Genomic DNA, 20,221 nt, shown 5'->3' with positions numbered 1-20,221 from the left:
GTCCTCGGTAGTTTTTAACCTTTGAAGAAGTTTTTCTTCCCCTCTCCTTCCTCGCCCTCGCTTCCAAGTGGAGCTGGGGAGCCACAGCTGGGCGGGCGGAGAGGGAGAGAGAGCCGAGAAGGAGACGCATTCCTGTGGGTGCCGGATGGCTCCAGGGCTCCGCCGCAAGGGCCTACGAGAGGGACACAGACCGGAGAGAGAGAGCAGCCCGCAAACGTCGCCTGCCTTGATCTGGTTCCTCTGGGCTCCAGCTCCACCCAGGGGTTCACCCACCAAACCACCCACAGGAGCACCCACCCTCGCGCGCTCTCTCCCTCCCTTTCTCTGGGCAAGGGAAGGTCAGGCGCGCTCCACCAGCGCGACCCACGCGCAGCTGGGCAAGACCGAGGCGATGGGAGTTTGAGAACCTCTTTGGAGCTCAAGACACAGAATTTCCCCATCTCGGGTCTGCAGAAGCTGTTTGTCCTTCTGCCTCTTCCTCTGAGACGCGGGCGCGCTTGCTTGCTTTGCGATTTCTCTCTGCCACCCTCCGCCCTTCGTCACGTCTCCCACCCTAGCGCGCTTTCAGGTTGGCATGGCGGGGATGAGTTTCCTGACCTGCGACTCTCCTTTAGAAACTCTTATTTGGCTTTTGTTGTTGTTGTTGCTGCACAGTTTGTTTCTTTCCCCCTCCACCTCCTCCGCGGGAGACCTTAATTAAACCCCATCTATAACCCCAACAGCGAAAGCGTAGTCTCCGTCGAACATCGCTTTTAATTTAGACCAAAGAGCTCCGCGGAAAGCCCAGCCAGACGAACGCGAGCCGTTTCCTCCCAGGAGCCCAACTGAAGCAAAAGTTTTCGGGTGAATGTTGGCAGCAGTTGAGTTACCCCTGGATTTGCTTCGGTTGGGAGTTTTAAAATCTGTTCAGCTTCAAGTGAGAGCTTTTTAATTGCGGTTTGCATGCGATGTTTCACTCGGGAACTTCCTCCTGCCTTCTTCACCTCTTAACGCGGAGCTCTGTGTCTTTGGAATAGACCCGCACACCGCTTCACTTCTGCTCCTTTTTTTTCTGGCGTGGGCAGTTGGGCCCCTCAATATAGAAGTAAATATCTGGCACAACCCTCTATCACGTTGCAGTGGTGGTGCCTTAAATGGAAGGAGTGCTATTAGAGCACGAAGGTACATTTCCACAGAGCAGCAGTACACGTGTGCGTGTGTAAAAAGAGCCAATCCGTATGAATGCAACAACCTGCTTTTATAGGTCATTCCTGGAGAGATGGATCGATCGTGCGCGCGCGTATTTTGAAAAATCCACTATCGCCGCAGATCATCATCATTTCGCATTTATTTGCTTGTTTATTGGGGCCTAAAACATCTTTCCCAGCTCTGCAAGCCTTCAGGGGTCCAATCCCCAATCCCGAGGCGCGTTTTTTATTGCCAGCCGCCAAATGCCAGATATTACGACCTTTAACCAAATGAAAACACCTTTAACAAGCTCGGAGCCTTTTAATGCTTTTGCTGTGCTGAGAGGCTCATTCTGCACACACACAACCCCTTGCCAGCTTCCTCCAGCTTTCGTGGTCTGCATTATATGTGGGTTCTCTGGCGGGCGGTGGGTTTTCTTTTTAACCCTTCATTCTCCCGAACCTGATCGCAGGAAGAGTGGGAGGGGTGGAAAAGCGAGACAAAACTGTGCTCTAGGGGGGACATCACTGGATGGTGTGTGTTTTTTTAATGGTGGGAGGAGAAGAAACACACCAGCTCTGGCATTCTTGAAAATCAATGCAGTAGAAGCGCCTTTCAATTTTCTGGCCTCCGCGGGACTTCTCTGTGGCTGTGATCCTGTACACCCTCGCTTTGTTGGGGAGCAAGTCCTGGCTGAACTCAACGGGTCTTCCTCGTGAGGAGACAAGCACAGGTTGGCTCGCTGTTTTTCCATGTCCCGCAGCTGCAACGCTTCTTCTTTTTCCGCTGGATTGCGGGCCCGCTTCTCTCTCCCCCAAACACTCCAGCATCCCGAGGAACCTCTTCTCCGACATCCGAGAATGAAGGCAGCTCAAAGAGCGGGCCAGTTTGGGGAAAGGACACAAGGAAACTCCTCGGATCCGGGAATTTGGAGTCCACAAAGCACAAAGGAGGGCCTAGTAGTCATTGCCAGTTTTGTTCCTCACCTCCCGGGCTACCGATCGCCCATGTTCAAACCCAAAAACCAGTTTTGCGGGGAGGGATACCGATTCTCCGGCAGAACCCTCTGCCCGTTTCCCCAAACCTAGCCTTTTGACCTTTCCACAAATCAGTTCCACGACTCACGATGCTGTGTTATATCATCCACTTTCTACTGCCCGTTTTACTGCCACGCCTGCGTCTATCGCCATCAGCCTATAACTGCCGTGCAATCCCACTCATGTCTACTCAGAGTAGGCCCCGTTGGATTCAATGGGGCTTACTCCCAGGGAAATGAGCATAGATAGGATGGTAAATTTGCTTGGAAAGGGGCCTATTGATTTCAACCGTGTTTCGCTTCCTTAGTAAATAAGATACGAAATGCGTTTACTTGCTAGGAAATTTCTAAATAATTCCCCCCCCCCTTTATTTCTCTCCAACCGTTTCCACGTCTAAGTGGCTTAGGATCGCTGTGTATGTGTGAATATGCATAAGAGCGCGTGTATCAAGTACCTCCTTTGATGCTTCCAATACGGAACAGCCAAAGCAAACTCTGTTTGCATTGTGCATTTATCAGACACCAGAGACAATAGACGAGAGCATTAATCTGCTACAGGCTGCTTGGTTTAATTAATTGCAATTAAAAACCTGCCCGGCTAATTGCCTTTGGGGTTCCCAAGGGCTTGTCCAATGAGTAAATGCGAACGAGGAAAATAAAGGAATATTCATTCAGTATGTGGAGACAGCGCGCAATGAAATCGAATTTGGTCTTCTAAGAACAACAACAACGGCTACCACTGCTCTCTTTTATTTTTAAACAAAGAGCATAACCTCAGAGGTTCACAGCCGGATCCTAGCCACTTTCCCTCGGGGTAACCCTGCGATCTCCGTAGGGATATTCTCTTGGAAGCAAAGGTCCCTTTTCAGATAAATGGGTCCACAATCCAGTGTGCTTGGGATCTGGTTATAAATAAAGAAAAATCAGTGGGTTGAGGGAATTCCCTTGTGGTCTGTAGCAAACCCTGATGCCTAACCGGAAAAAGAGAGCTATACCTCTGGAAATCAAGGTCTTGAAGGCCAAACAGCCGTGGTAAGCGAATACTTCCATGGCCGGCTCCTGTGCTTCCCGGAGGCGTGTCTGGCCGTCCGCTGTTGGAAACAGGATAGTGGCCTTGATGAGCGCTTGGTCTGATCCTGCAGGGATCTTTCTCTCTTTAAACAAAAAACGGAACCAGTGACATTTGGCTCCACGTATGGTTCAGTCTGTGCCACTTCCAGCATGGGACTTGTACGCCCTCTTCCCTTTCCTTCTCGCTAACCGGCGTAGGGTCCGGGGGAGAGAAGGGGGGGGCGGTGCAGCGAAATAGAGAGAGATGAGAAGATGTGGGGAGGAGGATTTCATGCACACGCGCGCGCGCTTACACACAAACACACAAACGGGGGGGGGGGGTGGACCAGCAGCCCTTGAATACACAACGAAGCCTCCTCTGGCTCGCCTCAGTCCCCTGATTTGCTCTGTTCTTAATTCCCGCTCTTCTTATTCCTCCTTTCCCCCCCCCCTTCCCTCCCTCCACCAGAATCAACCCAGGCTCTCTCTCTCTCTTTCTCGCTCTTTCCCCCCTCCCCCTCCCGATTTTGATTTGATCGCTCCCGTTCACATTTCACTTTTGTATTTCTCCCCCCCTCTTCCTCTATCATTACTCATTGAGTGCCCCGTGAAATTACAATCGTACATTTTCAGCTCAGCAACCCATTTGTAGTGGAGGAGAGAAGGAGGAGAGAGAAAAAGAGAGAGAGAGAGAGGTCTAAATAATGGCCGAATTAGCCCTACTGGACAGTTTCAGATGTAACACTCTGTAATAATTATATTGCAGGCTGGATTAGGATGCTATTATCATAATCTGGACGTTTACAATTATCTGTAATTTGCAAAGATGCGCCAGGTCTTGATTACAGCGGTGTGTTTTTTTTATCAAGCTAACCATCACTAAACAGTGACAGTAATAACAGCTAATTTTGCTGGCAATATAAGAGGTGCTGGGGTGTGCAAACAATTTCACACCTGGATATGCTCAGTCAACCAAGAATATAGAGAAAGAGCTTCTGCCCCGAGACTCAGAAAAATATTCTCCTCTGCTTCTCTCCACTATAGATTTCCTTAGACCCTCATCTCTGCTTAACAGGTTTTGCACGGGGGTAAGTTTTTTTTTTTGTTCGGTTTTAAACCTCCTCGACTGCTGCCGCATATCCCATCAGCTGTACCTCTTCACGTTTTAATGATGGTTACTTTTATTATTATTATTTTTATTATTGCAAAAAAGAAAGAAAGAAAAAGAAAAGAAAAAGGAAACCCTGATCATTCTAATTTCTCGATTTTCCTTACTTAGACCTTTCGATAAGCGAGTTACACGGACGCACATTTATTTATTTACTTGTTTGTTTGCCTGCTTTTATTGTAGCTTTTATTGGGGGACGCTCTGCGGTTTGGGTGGGCGGCTCAGGATTCCCACATTTTCAGTGACTCACGTAGAGGTTCAGAAGTAAGGGGGTGTATATGGAAAGGGGGTGTTGTCTCGAACCGGTGAATGTGTGTTGCGAGGGGGGGGGGGTTGGACTCGCTATGTTGTCAACATCAGTGAAGTGCCATTTGGGAACTCCCGGTTGAGAATGACAAAGAAATACTCCACGGTGTTTTCCCTTCGAAATCTGGGTTTCCATGTTTAATGCAGAGTCGTCCCATTGCTTGAAAGTGGTCTGATCCACTGTGTTAGCTAGTGTGCGCGCGTGTGTGTGCTTCGTCTTCCCTAAGTCTGAAAGGATACTGCACGCTTACTTACAAGTAAATCCCATTCGTGGGACGTTTCGGAGTAGACAAGTAAAGAATAGGGCTGTGAAACCCCCTTCGGGATTTCCCCTAGGTAAATGTTCTTAAAAGCAAGTGTGTGGTTTTTCCCCCCTTTTGTTTTTAAGAGGGATATGTCGATTACAGCTCAGCTAGACACCCAGTCCAGCAATCAGGCTGCCGAAATATCGATTCTACTTTCCGCTCCTACTTTATCCGAGACACACCAAACTGGGAAAGAAATCCCATGTATTTCAATGGCGCACCGCCCTGCTTCTACTTTGGCCTCCTCTGCGAGCCTTTTCACGGTCTCATCTCGCAAAAAGCAACCCGTTCATTCTAATGGAGCTGAGAATCGGATGTGTGTTGCGGGGGGGGGAGTGAGGGGGTTAAAATCCAGGTTGCTTGAACGGACTGGAGAACCTCTTCTCGGTTTAAGGGGCTGTAAATTTGGTCTGGCTGAGTTCCGCCAGTTTCTTTCCCTGTTCTACTTCAGAACATTTACACACACACAAACAAACACTCCAGTTCTGCGTGGGTTGTTTATTGCTTTTGAGGCTCCGATTCCTCAGGAACAATCCGGATCTACACGGGCCTTTTGGCTTGGATTTCAATGGAAGAGGGATTATCCACACGCACAAGCCAGTGCGCGCGCCCCATATTACCTCCCCAGGTACCCCTTCCTGTTTATCTGGAAGTGGGATCAGTACTATTAGAAATGTGAGGAATTTAAGGGACTTTACGGGTGTGGGGGTGTCCTCTGTTTGGCTGCAAAGAGTTTTCTGGTGAAGCCCTAAAAGGAACCCCTTTTTGAGAAGCCTTCTCAGTTCTGGCACAATTGTCCCACTCTTATCTATAGATGACGCGGTTTCTCGAGCGCCTCGGCGTCGGCGTCCCTCACCCTCAGCAGCAGACAGGTAAACCTTTCTGGCTCCCCAGCTCGCCGCCACCGAGGCCCTTCCTGCAAGCACCTTCCACGATCCCTGCTTTATCTAAACGTTCCTTGAAAAACGAGCAAATCGTCCTTCCGGCTCTTAACACAGACAGGGCGCGCGCGATTCCTTATACACTGCTCAGAGGAAGTCGGAGAGAACCGATTGTCCCAGTCCTGAAAGTCAGTCCCATTTGAAAGCGATGGAACTGACTTCTGAGTAGAGCCCGCTAGAGGATTGCGCTGCTACACAACAGATAGAAGAATGGGGAGGGGGAAGACGAGACAGATGAGGACCCTTCTCATCAACTCCCACCAAGAACCGGATTTTGATGGTAGACTAAAAGTGGACCAAGCCCTCGAGATCTAGTGAAATGGGAGGAACTAACCCGTGAAAGGTTAACATGTCATCCTGGATGCACTGCTCGTGTGTATTGGGGGGGGGGGAGTTTGAGAGATGTATGTGTGTTGTGCAGGGGTAGAGGTAATGCGTAAGGCTGGATAAATAAAACAAGCCCCTCCAGTTAAGCCAACATACTAGAAATTCAGCGGATTTCAATCTGCCGTCCAAGATACTCAAAATCACGACAGCTCTGTCCCGGATTTCATCAGCGTGAGCCCTGCCATCCTCTAACTCTGCCCTGATCCTGAACATATTTACTCCCTTGGCACTAAAGGCCGCATTCATCTCAATGGTACTCACTTCCCAGGAAGCGTTGCTGAAAACTGGGATCTGCATCCTATCTGACGGGCTTTGTGGCTTCGCTCGCAGCATCCCCATTTTTCCTGTGGTTCCACTGGTTTGGGGAGGATTATCCTTCATCAGAAAGTCTTGGGGGCTCTTCCTACAAAGGGAAGGGGCTACCCCTCGGTTTAAATGTATGATAGCTTTCTCACTCCCTAACACGAATCTGAATAATTCAGTGAACCCCACAACCAGCTGTACCTCAGAAGCCTCTTCCATTCTTCATAGCATTATAATTTTGGTTAATTTTCAATTTTAGGTCCTACGTCTCTGCAATTTGTGTATGAATAACAGAATAATTTCCCTCTTTTGTTTCGCCTTTCCTGTTCCTGAATCTAAATAAAGATGGCTTTTTAGTATTAAAAGTGGAAGAAAATTACAGGTAATTATCTTTGACGGTAAAAACGCTGTAATCAGCGGGCTACATGAAAAATTACTCTAATTATGGCTGCATTTAAGAGAATGGGGGGGAAAACCTTCTTATGGATAAAAACCTTAAATTGTCCCCAATGTCTGCCTCAAATTGGATGGCACTGCAGCTGGGGGCTTTGTTCACAATTGATCCTGGGGAGAGCTGAACCCAAAGTTTCACAGTGGGAACGAGGAGGGGGGGGAAGAAAAGAAAACATTTTTTCCTCCTAATGTAACAATGCGAATGGTAGAAAATGACAAGACTTGATCGGTTTTAAGCCATTCTGAAGACTGACTGAGCGTGGAAGTTGCTCAACAAAAAACCGGCGCTGGTATATTGGTAAGTAGTCTTGGCTTTTGTGTCTAATTATAGTGACTGTCCTTTTGCACGACTGTATGTAGCTGTCATTATACGGAGCACTCTGAGGATCTCCATTGACTTCTGATAAATGGCTCAGTGGTTTCAAGGTTCATAATTTGAAGGATGCCCAGGGCTCTAGCCATTAATTCTCGCAGTATGGGGCATCCTGCTTGTGTGACGAAAGGGGCTTTTCGTGGTGCATGATTTCTCGCCTTTGCACCACCCTAAGAAGGATATGATTCGTCCTGGACTCGGCAATGGGGACCAGGGAGCGCTGAGAGAGAGAGAGAGACTTGGGGAACATTATTACGCAGCGTTAGGTAGTCTGTTTGGCGGAGGAGTGTGTGAGAAAGCTGGTGGGATTGCCACCTACAAAAGCAGGCAACCTCTTGACTTTTTGCCAAATCTGCCAAAAGGCAGTTCGAGGGCAGCTTTCACGTCGCCAGGGTTGAAAACGGAAAAGAAAATTCCGCGGGATTCTGGAAATCAACGAATTCTCTCTGCGAGGCAGAGAATCCGGAGGGGACCCAAGTCGATTAAGAGGAAGCCAGTTTGATGCTGTTGGTTTCAGAGGGTGCAAATTGGCTTGCAGATCCAAAGCAAGTCTCCTTTGCACAATATAATTTTTACTGGTTAGCCGGGCGGATAGGTAGGTTGCAAAACAGATGCGATGTTAGGACTGGTGCACGCGCGTATGTTATGTCATAAGCATCTAACTAGTTACTGACGTGGTACATCTATGGCATAGATAACTACATGGGCATACATCTCTGACCATTATTATATTATATTATATTCTGTCTGTATAAATCTTAGGCAGGCAGGCCATGCAGAACACGTCTACTCTAGAGCAGCCCTGCTAAAGTCAGTGGTACTCCGTATGTGAACTATACGAGGCTGCCATCCTAAGCACGATTACTGAGGAGGACAGTTCCGCCGAGTAATAAATCTCAAACGACTGCATTTAGGGTTTAAAACATGGGTGGTTCTTGGGAAGGCGGGGGAAGATAACCTTTCCAAAGCTGTAGAGTAACGCAGGACTCTTTTGACATTTTGTGGCTTTTACTCTATATATGAAAGGAGACAAAACATACAAAGTATATATACAACTAAAATTCAACAATATGTACAACAAGGTTGCTGGGTAGGCAGCTGAGAGACGGAGAGAGAGAAAGAGCTGCCAGCCAGGGAGGGAGGGCAGGTGGGTGAAAGAGATTTTAGCCTTAGGATGGGGTGCGGTTTTGTTTTGTTTTGGGGTTTGTTTGTTTGTTTGTTTGTTTGTATGTATGTTACTCTACCCCCCCCTCAAATTCTCTTTCTCCTGCGGCAATAATACATAGGGGGTGGGGAGTTTTCTTCTGCAAGCTCCACCGAAATGAATGAGGGCACAGCCCCAATTCATTACAGCGGGGCATGCGCAGGAGAACTTCTGGTCAGTTTTCAGGTGCTTCCTTAGTTTCAAGTGACTTATGGATGTGGGAGAGAATATAGTGGATTCGCCCTCACAGCTGCCGATTCCACTCCGAGAAAGCATGCAGATTTTACTTCGTGGAAGTGTCCTAATTAAACTAGAAAAAAAAAGTTTTTCCGCCCGCCCGCCCCCGCCCCAAACGGTATTATCTTAAAAAAAAAAAATCCCTTTCTCCGCCCCTCCCTTTCCAATCTTTTTGTTGTTGTTGTCAATCTCGGTTTAGTGAATAAAAATAGGATCGCTTCTTTTTCATTGAATAAGTTTTGTTATTTTTGTCGTGTGCTGTTGTTTTAAAGTTGCTGCGTGGACTTGGTGGGAAAAGTCTGTAAAAATTTTTTGCTTTTCGACTTGTACTCCCAGAGAGGTTTGGTGCCTCCGAGTCCCAAAAGAAATATCCCAAAGAGGAGCATCTGACGTGGGCCAGGACGCAAATGGTCTCTTTCTGCTCAAGATCAATCGCTGAGGTTTAAAGAGAAGGCGAAGGCGAAGCCGCCCCAAGTCTGTCTTCCTTTGCCACACACTCCAGATTCACCCAGAGCCCCGCGAGCTGCGCTGCTCCCCCCACCCCCGCCCAGCTTGGCAAGGCCGCGCTGGAGACAGCGGCTCCTCCGGCGAGCTGTTTCTCTTGGCCCCGTTCACATCATTTGTGGTCTCTGCATTGTGTCTTGATGTGGAGAAGAGTACCAGTGAGAATAACCAGGCATGTAGCTATTGGGAGGCATGTTGACTCCTTTGGCAGAGGCTGAAACGTCCCAGACAGGAGGCAAACCTGGAGACCGCGGAGACAGGGTGGCAGAGCCCGGCAGGGGGTCGCTCTCGTGAGGGTTGCCGCCTTGCTTGAGCAGTTTCTTGAACTTGGAGCGCTTGTTCTGGAACCAGATCTTCACCTGCAACCGAAAGGCAGAAGGCATGAGAGGTCTGCTGGGGGAGGAGGGGTGGGGGAATTAAGGCAAATAGACAGTTTCAAATCCATCCATGTATCTATATCTGTCTGTCTATCCAGTCTTCCTTCCTTCCTTCTTCTCCCTCCGTGGCATGAACTTCATGATCTCCCCTCCCCGCTTCCCATGGCCATTGTTTGAATCACCCGCAATTAGGACTTGCTTAAGTAAACTGCGCTGAGACTGTTTGGAAAGGCCATTTCCTTCTGGGGGGACAGTTACAATGCGTGAGTCTCGTTCATTTTTTCTTCTTCACGCGTCCATTGAAGGCAACCTACGCAGACTGAGAACCTGCGTGCGTGTATGGGTATGATACCCATCGTCGGCCTATATTACTGCATAATTGTCAAGACGCGGCTACCGTTTTAGGACCCCGAGTGGGGCGGGGAACCAGGGCAGAGGAGGCAATCTATCCTACCCACAGCCTCCCTCTGTATTATGAAACCCCACCTCCACCCCCACTTTAACCCTCCGTCCTTTTTGGAGAGGGCCACAACGCTAAAGCCCTGAGCCATCACCGGCGCCATTGATCTCGATGGGACCGAGGCGAGATCCTAACCACACATACTCAGAAGTTTTTCACCGAAATCAGTTGGACTTACTTCCAAGTAAATGTGCTTAGGAAGGGGTGCCACTTCCACTTTTACGAGTTTTAAGATCAGGCTCTAAAACCGTCTGCAGCTGCACCTTCAAGGGAGGGGGGGTCTAAATTGGCTTAAATCCCAAAACGCGTCAGTTTTGTTGGATTCCAGCTTGGCCTACAAAGAAGTAATACGTGAGTCAAAAGAAAAAGGAAGAGAGAGAGAGCAGCCCATTTCGTAGAGTGAGGGTGGGGGTGGGGGGGGGGAGAGGAGAGGACCAGGAGACTTGATCTTCTTCCCTGAGCAAGATGGTGATCTGTAGCTTATCGCGGAAATCATCCCAGTGGCATAAAACCAACAAAACTGAGCCTTACATACATTGAAAATTTAATAAAACAAAAACAGCAAATGAAAGTTTAAAAAACAAAACAAAACAAGCAGCAGCAGCAGCAACAACGACAACAACGACAAGCCTTCTGCAGCAATGTAAGAGAGCTAGGTGTCATTCAAATAAGAGTGTTTTGCAAACATCCCAGCTGGGAAGGTGACAGTGTCCTTTCTCTGTACCACACTTTAGGTGCTCTAAAAGCTTGGATTGCCATTAAATATGTGTGGTGGTGGTGGTGGTGGTGGTGGTGGTGATATGCTGCTCTTTAAAGACACCTCCTGTCTTCTTTTGCCTTCAAGGTCGCCCCTATATCACAATAAGGCACCAAATCCAAAATGCCCCGCTTTGCCTACATTCCTGGCAACCACCAGCGAATCCAATGAACATGGTTTATCCCTTTTGTGTTTTTTTCTGTCCGGAAGATTACAAACTGCCACAAAAAAGTTTTTTTATTATTCTTCCTTTCTGCATTCATGAATTCAAATTAATCGTTTTCCTTCTAACCTCGTGTGTCATTCAGGTTTAAATCTGCTGGGAAAGCCAGAACGCACCAACCACATTTAACTGTGGCTTAACTCGCTCTAATTTTGTACACGCTTCCCTTTGATCGTCAGCTCTATCATCACCTTTTGTACATTTCGCCTAAGGGCAAGCACTGAATTTCAGTTACTCATCCAGGATAATTTACTATTGAATATTACTAGGAAGGTGCGCTTTCTTCGGGCCTAGAGGCTGTGCACCGTATGAAATAGATTTCCATTTCTACCAGCAAAGGATGGGGAGGAGGTTTCTTTGGCCCCCCAACAACCTTTTTGTTTTATGTATAAATTTATTTCCACCTCAGTGCTTATTTATTTCCACCTTCAGATTTGGGCTGTAACTAAGTAGATGCATGCCCAGATTCTGGAGTGGTGAACTCAAACCTTTCTCAACGCACCATCAAAACAGACTGAATTTGAAAAATAATAATAATAGAGAGAATGATATTTCACCAACGCATACTTGGCCATGTTTTTGCCGTCCACCGACCTGGGTAGCTGAGCTTCGCTTTTATTCCTAGCCTTTGGCCAATGGAAATAGTGATTTGTCTGCTTGATTTTGGCCTGGCCTGGCCTTCTCTCGGAGCCCAGGTTCTCAGGGATCTCTCTGGACTTCCCCGGAAATTACCTGTGTCTGAGTTAGTCCTAATGATGCCGCCAGCTCTGCTCTCTCGGGAAGCGCCAGGTACTGGGTCTGCTGGAAGCGGTGGTTTAAAGCCTGCAGCTGGAGACTCGAGTAAATGGTTCGAGGCTTCCGGATCTTCTTCCCTTTCCCATTAAATCTTATCTCCCCGTTTTCGATAACTGTGGTTTTCTGTTGATCTGCAATAAAAAGAAAGCACATTTGAAGGGGGACGTCCAGCACAGCGAAGCCCTTCTATGAGACACCCCGGGTTTTGTTTTGGGTGCTTTTCATGTTGGGGAGGTGGGGGTGGGGTGGGAAATCAGAGACAAAGCCATTTCCATGCCATTACTAACAGAGTAGAAAATGCACGGGGTGATACATAAGAAGGTCAGGCCGCCGATATATCCTCCAGGCAACCTTCTGTGGCGGATGATTCACTTTGACCTGCAAGATCTACCCGCTTTGCTGACAGTTTTGCTACCCAGGCGTGCTAGAAAATTCATGACGCTCTCTTAACACAAGCAGTACTTCGCTCAAACAAAAACTACTGCTATTTCCAGAAATCCCTGGTCCATGGCAAAACTGCTTCGTTTTAACCGAGAACCTGAAATGCACCCTGTTGCCTAGTTTGTAGCTACTGCATTGATCTCTCTTACCAAAACCTGTCGTCGTTTTTTTACTGCCTATACACACAAAGACACGCGCGCAGAGTTCATGCTACCTGAACGTCTCATTTAATATTGGAATGTGTTTGAACTGCACACACAATTTGTATCTCCTAAATATGAATCTATCTCCAATCTCAGCATTTTCTCAAGGAATAAGCAATCAAGCAGGGTAGCATTTCTGCTTCGGATCTGTAGACGTATCTCCACAGCCAACGTACAGGTGCAAATGATTTTACGAAGGGACGCGGAGCTGCGTCTTCCCTCGGCGACTTTGCCATTTGTTTCTCGAGGCGTTTACTGCAGATTAGCCATCCGATGGGTGCACGGACGGGATTTACAATGTCATTTTCTAGGCACAGTGGCTGGGGGCTAAAGATGTGATAAAATCGCGCAGGCAAAAAAACAACACACCACACACCTCTTCTCTGTAGTATATGCCCAACACAGCAAGACACAGGAGTCACCAGCGTCTGGCCTGGGTCTCTCGGGCACTAACCCTGCTTTAGACTCTCTTTTCTCTCTCTCTGATCACCCTGCGTCAAAAGCAAGAAAGAGGGAATAATCGTGGCAGAGCAATTCCTTCCCCAAAGAAGCCTGCAGTGCTATGGCAGTAGCCCCCCGTAGCAGGAGATGGGCTACGGCCCGGCCGCTCTTTTTAAGCGCATTTCTTCGTCCTGCACAGACCACCGTCGTGGAGAGGGCATCCGCGGGCTAGGCAAACAACATCCTAGGAAAAAACAAAATCACTCCTGTTCCTCTGGACGGCTACATTATCGCAGAAGAAAGCCAGCAGGGTCTTCGCTTAAGGTTTTCAATCCACGCAGTCCATGGGCAGCTTTCAAGTGGAGGGCAGCGCCTCGGAGTCCCCGAAACACGGCACACGTGCCTGAGCATCCCCACGCGCGTCGGCCGGCGGCCTGCGTCCAGGCACGCGTGTGGATGGATCCCAGAGGGAAACTCAGGATGCGGAGCACGCAAAGGGAAGGCAGGAAAGAGTTGCCGAAATCCGAGCCACGCTTACAGGAAAGCAAGTCCTCTGGAAGCGAACTGTTGTTGTTATTATTATTTTTTTGGGGGGGGGTGTTACCCTCCCAATGAAACCTGCACGGGATCGGGGTGAGGAGATGTCATTTCAAACAGAGATCTGAGCGGGAGAGAGCCAAGGGATCCCCATGCAAAGTAGCAACACCCCCCCCCCCGCCCAAGAAATCCTGCGTATTGATTTGTAAACTTACTTCCGAGGGAAGGTTAAAAGTGGCGAGAGAAGGAGGAAGAAGAGGCAGGCGATGGAGGGAAAGCGAGGGAAGTGCAGCAGGAAAAGGAGACAAAGGGAGAGGAAGGGCATGCGGGAAAGAGAGACAAAGGAAGCCGGGAGCCAGCGGGCCGGTCGCGGGGGCTCGGCCCGGGCATCTCCGCGCCCGTCTCGTGGGAACGCTCCGTCACGCGTTGCCTCCCGTGTCACCCACCTGCGTCGTCCGGCCTCGCCGTCCCGCCCGCGCCTCCTCCTCCTCCGCCTCCTCCTCCTCCGCCGCCGCCGCCGGCGTGGTAGGGCTGCAGGTAGGGGCTGTGCTGCGCGTGGCTCACGTAGGGGTAGGCGGCGGCGGCTGCGGCGGCGGCGGCCAGCGAGCGGTGGCTGTACGAGTTGGCGGCGGCGGCGGCGGGGCCGGCCGGGTAGGGCGCGGCGTGGTGGTGGTGGTGGTGGTGATGGTGGTGCGGGTGCTGGTGGTGCGGGTGCGAGTGCGAGGCGGGCGCCGCCGAGTGCAGGCAGTGCAGCGGGTAGTGCGTGCCCGCCATGGCCGCCGCCGGCGAGCTCTGCTGCTGCTGTTGCTGCTGCTGCTGCTGCTGCGCCGAGTGCGAAGAGCCGCCGCCGCCGCCGCCGCCGCCGCCGGGCGCCTGAGCCCCTGGAGGAGGCGGCGGCTGAGGCGGCGGCGGCTGAGGCGGCTGCTGAGGCGCCGGCGGCGGAGGCGGCTGCTGCTGCTGCTGCCCGAACTCCATGAAGGCGGATTTGGACGAGTCCGGCGCCTCCAGCCCGTCAGCCATCGTAGTCATGGTCATCATCCAAGTTGGGCAGCCAGCGACGAGCGCCTCAGCCCGGCTACTCGGCGTCGTCGTCGTCGTCGTCGTCGCCCCCCTCGCGCTCCCGCCACCTTCGAGGGAGCCTATTAGCCTGCGCCGGGCGGGAATTAGCGACGGGGCTCGCGCGCTATTCCCCCCCCCCGGGCGCGCTTTTTCTTCCTCTTCTTCTTCTTCTTTAGCGAAAGCTGAGGGGGGGGGAGAGAAAGAGAGAGAGAGGTGGGAGAGGGGGAAAAGAGAGAGGGGGAGAAAGAGAGAGAGAGAGAAAGAGAGAGAGAGAGAGGGAGCAATAGGGGGAGAGGGGCCTTGTTAACTGAGGGAGGGGTGGAGGGGAGGAGTGTGAGAGGCGCTGGGGAGGGAGAGAGAGAGAGAGAGGGAAAAGGAAGGAGGAGGAGGGGGGCCAGAAAGAGAGAGAGAAAGAGAACGGCAGACTTAGTCCTTCCCGGGGCTTTTTCCCTCACGCTTCTTCTTTCCCTCCATTTGGGGGCTTTTGCTTTTTTTTTTTAATACCTCAGACACACACGCTCCCTCTTTCTCTCTCGCACCCTCCCCTTCTCTCTCCCTCTCTCCGGTTGGGGTTTGTTATTAGGTTTTTGGTTTGGTAATTTCTTTCCCCCTCATCAAGGGGGTGGGGGGACCTTGAGGGAGTTTAAGGCAAAAGCAGAGAGAGAGAGAGAGAGAGAGAGAGAGAGAGAGATAACCCCCTTTCTCTTTAAGGTGGATTCTCTTTCATAAAGTTGTGCTTCTGCTTTTCGACTTGAGGCAGCAGGGGGAGGGGAAGGCGCACGACAACACACAACAACAGCGGGAGCGGGAAGGGGGGGGGCGAGGTGGAAAGAGAGAAAACGCCACAAGTCGAATGGTTGGTCTCCAAAGGGCAGCGCCTCCCCATTGGTCACTCCGCCCGTGACGTCACCCAGCCCGGGCACTTCTACTGGCGTCAGCGCGAGCCCACCTTCTGCACAACTTCAGAGCTCGCAGCGAGCGAGAAGCAGCCAGCCAGCTAGCTAGCTAGCTAGCTAGGCAGGAGCTTGGGGTGCATGTGTGTGTGCGCGCGGGCACGCGCGCGCGTGTTTTGCGCCGCACACAACCACAACAAAGCTGCGCTCCGAAGTAGCACCCTCGCTTTTACAAAGCCAAGCACCCTTCCAATGAGCTATGGGGGTTTTTTTCCAATTAAAAAGAAGAATGTGCATTTATTTTCCTTACTGTCGTTGCATCGCAGGCTATCGCTGCCTCGCACGTGTCCGTTAGGATTCACAACAACACTGTCCAGCCTTGGCGTTCAGAGCCAAAGCGGTGCCCAGTAAAGAACTGTAAATTATGGTCTAGAATCCTGGGTGGCAACTCAGAGTTCTTCTGGACAAAATTAGCAGGGTTCCTTCCTGAGGTATTTTCCTGATGATGCAATGTGCCCAGGGGAAGGATTCATTTAAAACACACAAACACCCACTACGCGCGCGCGCGCGAACTCGTTGTTCGGAGCGCTGTCCTTGGATCAGTACAATAGTGTCTGCTTTTTCAGCATCCTGCTCCGAGGGCGAATCCTCAGAGATCTGTCAGTAATACATTTCCCCCCCCCTATTGAAAACAGAAGCTCCTGTAATGCTTTCAAATATATGCAAATGAGACATGCGGTTAGTGGTTTGGCAAATCTTGATTGCAATATAAACTACCCGAGGAAAAGTGCCTTCACCCTAAATTTGCCTTTCGATTACAATTCCAGTTGATTTTATTTTATTGTCAACATTGTTAATGATAAAAATAGAGTCGCTTCGCAGTTATTTTTACTTTCCGAAAGGAGGCAATTAGACTTCTAATCAGGAATACACAAAAAGGAGAGAGAGAAAAATCTCCCATGATTAACTGCACTACTTTGTTCAAATTGCAGCTATAAAATTCAGAACAATTTGCCTGTAATGATTATGGACTGGGTTTATTTTGGGAGGTGGAATAAAAGTGGATATAGCATAAATTATCCTCTAATTATACACCAGTGTCGCCTCAATTATCCTCTTATCAAAATGGTTGTCTAACTGCCGCATTTAGTTTCAATTCTCTCCCATTTTTTTCTATAAAAAGAACCTCATACCTTGTTATTATTAATCCATTTATTATTTGCTAGGGGATTTATAACAGAACATCCAGGTGGTATCGCCACATCTCTCGCAAAGATGGACCGGGGAAAGACATTAAGTTGGAACCAACACGCCAGCGGATCTATCTCGTTCTCGTTCTGGGGGACAAGTCAGCCTGTGCTTTCCTTTTTTTAGACAAAAAAAAATCTGTCGTCCACTGAGCAGGGAAACATTAGGATCTTTGGAGATTTACGGAAGAGGAGTCAGGTAGGGGGGAAAAACCAGACCGCTTTCAAGGGTGGGGGAGAGAAGAAGCTAGAGAAAGTTGGAGAGGCTGATAAACCTGCCAGCTTTCCCTACATCGGCAACTTTTCTCCTGGAGGTGGGGGGGGGGGGATTTATCCAGACCAAGGGGCCGTGTGATATGACAGTGCTACGAGATTTGTTTGTTACGGATCTGGCAAGTATTTATTTTTTAAAAATAAGGCCTGGCATTGAGAAGGATCAAGAAGAGGTTCTCTCTCTCTCTCTCTCTCTCTCTCTCTCTCTCTCTCCTCCCTCCTTCTCGCCAGGTCATGACAAACCTTAAGCAAATAGTTGGCTCTTAAGAATCCCACGGATCTTGCCATTTTGCGCGTTGCGCTTTGCGTTCAAAAGGTTTGGTTGCGCTTTGAGATGGGTAAGGCAGGAGATCACCGCTCTGTTGTTGGGTAACTTGTTCACGGGACAGGGAGTGTGTGCGGGGGGGGGGAGTGTGTGCCTCTTTCATAGATGATGGGCTGTTTTCCCCCTCCCCCCCTCTTTCTCGGCGTTTAACTCCTGGAGCCTCTGGAGTCGGTTCAGTAACTCTGAATGCAGCTCTAAGTGTCTTGCCTTGTTCGCGGAGTTCTTAACAAGAGTCATACTCCGACACTCGAATAGGGTAACCCGAGACGGGCATTTACAAATCTCCAATGCCCTTTTTAAAAAAAATAAAAAATGTTCCTAGTCCTATGGAAGAACTGGGGGGGGGGGGGAGAGAGAGAGAGAGAGAGAGAGAGAGAGAGAGGTGGTTATGGAGTGGCGCGATTTTTAATATTTAAGAGAGCTGAGCGAAGGTCCAACTAGCGTTCTGCTGCCAGTTTCCTGAGAGACTTTCTTCCTAGGGTGTAACTAAAGCGCAGGTAGATTTGGCAGGTTTATTGCTTTATACCCTCCAGCTTCTTGTTAACAACCGTCGGGGAAGCGGTTTTCTGCAGGTGCCAAGAACAGTCGCGTTTCTCTTTTGCTTTTCGGAAAACACTGGGGAGTGGAGAGAGGACTAGGTTAGGGAGAGTTTCTGTTGTCGGTGTTATTTATTTTTCTTTCTCTCTCTCTGAAAAGCTCTGCTCGGTGCGTTTCTAGGATTGCAATTCCTATGCACGCTTACCTGAGGGTAAGTCCTCATTTGAGCTCACTGGCAATGAATTCGGAGTGAACTCGCACAGGATCCATCTGTGACTATATATGTGTTTGTGTCCTGCCACACGAACCTCTGTTAAAGCAGATGATATGAGAGCGAAATCGTCAAGCGGTTTTATTTTCAAGGAAATAAAATCAGGAGAGAAACGCGTGCGCGTGGAGCGAGGCGGGGGAAGAGGCTGCGAGATCCATAAGCAGCTCACCAGGCAAATATGTTGGTGGGTAAACTGCCCCCCCCCCTTTCTTTGAGAGTTTGTGATATCCAAGGGAACGAATCCCTATATAGAAATGTGTATAGAATTATCGTTTGTATCAATCTATTCATTCGCCTCTTTTGAATGGGCACCTTTCTGTATTTGTTCTAAAATGCTCGGCAAGATGTATATCCTTTATCTGTTCTGTTCCATCACTGACGTAATAGACACATACACGCGCTATGCACACACATACACATAGTAAGGTGATCTCTTTTATTGGTCCAACTCTGTTGATATAGAAATACGCCAACTTCTAAGCTACACACGAGGCGGAAGAACTCGGTGCCGCTCGAAAGCTTGCATACCCACCCACCTGCGGTGGAATTGCCCCAAATACAAGATAACATTCTACCTATGTTGCCATCCCTGTTCTGAGCTTCTTTGGCACCCCCACTACAGCATCAAGGTGTCGAGGCATACCTAGCATGGTTGTGATCACGAATCTCTTACCTCAAAGCAGACCAGTTGCTATTATTTTGGCTCTGTTGATGCTTTCGGTTCTCTTGTTAACATTACGCAGCTCTACCTATAGACAAACACAACTCTTGGCAAAATCTGCCTGGCGATTTTTAATACATCCGCACAGGTGGCGCCGACCTCTCTTTAATGTGTCTAGGATGGATGGATAAATGATAGAGCGACAAACTTCCCGAACGATTTTTCTCACCGGGGTTTTCCTCTCTCCACCCCTAACTGGTTGAACTCCCTGGGTCTCATCCTGGCAATTGCTCCATTATCCAAATCCACCAGGCTGGCGGTAACTTTCTGAGGCTCCCATTGGCTGGTGTGAATGGCTCTTGACTTCGAGGAGCCTCGTAAATATTTATTGTTTTCAGGATCCTGTTGGGAAAGAGCCTCTCACACCTTTAGGGAGCGGCGCTTGGGGGAACGCAGCTGAAATGTGCCTCCTCCCCGTTTCGAACTTCAATTCCCCTAGCCTGGGTGGGAGATCTCTTGCTGCTGATCCCCGCAGCCACCCTCGGATCGATCCCTTAGTCCCCGCTTCCCACAGGGTGCCAGTTCTCCAGCGGAGAAGGAAGGGCGAGGCCTATCCCGGAGGGCTACCTGGTTCAACCTCTCGTTACCTTCCAGGGAGGGTGCGGAGGAAGCCCCTGGGGAATCTGAAGGCGAGGTCGTTCTCGGGGAGAAGTGGCGGTAGGTGGAGCTGTCCTCGCTGGTCCCGAAGTTGAGGAACCCCGGGCCTAGCCGTGGAGGGGGGGGGGTGAAGTAGTAACAGTGGGTGGGGGGTTTTCCCCCTCCCCTCCTTCTTCACCCGCATGGAAAACCGCGATTTTTCACAAAAGACGCACGCTGTGCATTTATGGCCTATACAGAAAGCAAGGTTTCCCTGTTACTTCTTATCTCCTCCTCCCCCCACTCCGTTCCTTAATTTCCGTCTTTCTGTTCTAGTCAGATCCGAAGGGAAACGTTTCGGTTTAGCAGGCCAGAATGTAAAGGGCCCAGAAGGATAATCCGAAGCCAAGAGGTTCTCTGTCTTCCCCACCTGAAATCAAGGATTTAGTATGAGATACTCAAGCTGCATTGGAAGTAAGCTCTTCCTAAATAAATAAGGGTTTGTTTCCCAATCGGGGCGATGACCCTTTAAAGTCCGGGTACTGGGGGAGAGCCCCCACGCGGCGGGGACTTATTTCAGATCCTGTACTTGTTCAGGATATGGCGCCCACAAGCACTGCACTTTCACTGGGTGAGGTTGGCCTGTGGCTC

The 20,221-nt window shown here is 49.7% G+C and overlaps 1 protein-coding gene and 1 long non-coding RNA gene across 5 annotated transcripts in view; one reads left to right on the top strand and one right to left on the bottom strand.

The window, feature by feature from the left end:
• The first annotated feature begins 7,217 nt into the window (after positions 1–7,217).
• LOC308459560 overlaps positions 7,218–20,221 on the top strand; it is a 77,180-nt gene continuing 64,176 nt past the window's right edge. For 2 of the 3 annotated variants that reach the window (XR_013978144.1, XR_013978145.1), the window contains exon 1: positions 7,218–7,414. This is a non-coding gene — a long non-coding RNA (uncharacterized lncRNA). Of the gene's footprint in view, positions 7,415–16,854; positions 17,067–20,221 lie in introns of those variants that run through there. The other variant, XR_013978146.1, reaches the window with a different exon arrangement.
• On the bottom strand, positions 9,047–15,214 carry DLX6 (distal-less homeobox 6). 2 transcript variants are annotated; one of them, XR_013978043.1, is made up of 4 exons: positions 14,115–15,214; positions 11,984–12,177; positions 10,450–10,605; positions 9,696–9,793 (listed from the first exon to the last, which is right to left on the bottom strand). XR_013978043.1 is itself a non-coding variant. In XM_080975047.1 (3 exons), the coding sequence occupies exons 1-3, from the start codon at positions 14,704–14,706 to the stop codon at positions 9,542–9,544; spliced, it is 1,038 nt and encodes a 345-aa protein (XP_080831173.1). In that variant the 5' UTR covers positions 14,707–15,209; the 3' UTR covers positions 9,047–9,541. The 2 variants fall into 2 exon arrangements, 1 of the variants encoding a protein (XP_080831173.1); XM_080975047.1 differs by lacking the exon at positions 10,450–10,605 and having other exon boundaries at positions 9,047–9,793; positions 14,115–15,209.

The sequence above is a fragment of the Podarcis pityusensis genome, assembly GCF_964106645.2.
Source record: "Podarcis pityusensis genome assembly, chromosome: 12".
NCBI classification, from domain to species: domain Eukaryota; kingdom Metazoa; phylum Chordata; class Lepidosauria; order Squamata; family Lacertidae; genus Podarcis; species Podarcis pityusensis.
The sequence above is the reverse complement of the archived record's forward strand: the minus strand, read 5'-3'. Positions and strand labels throughout refer to the sequence as shown.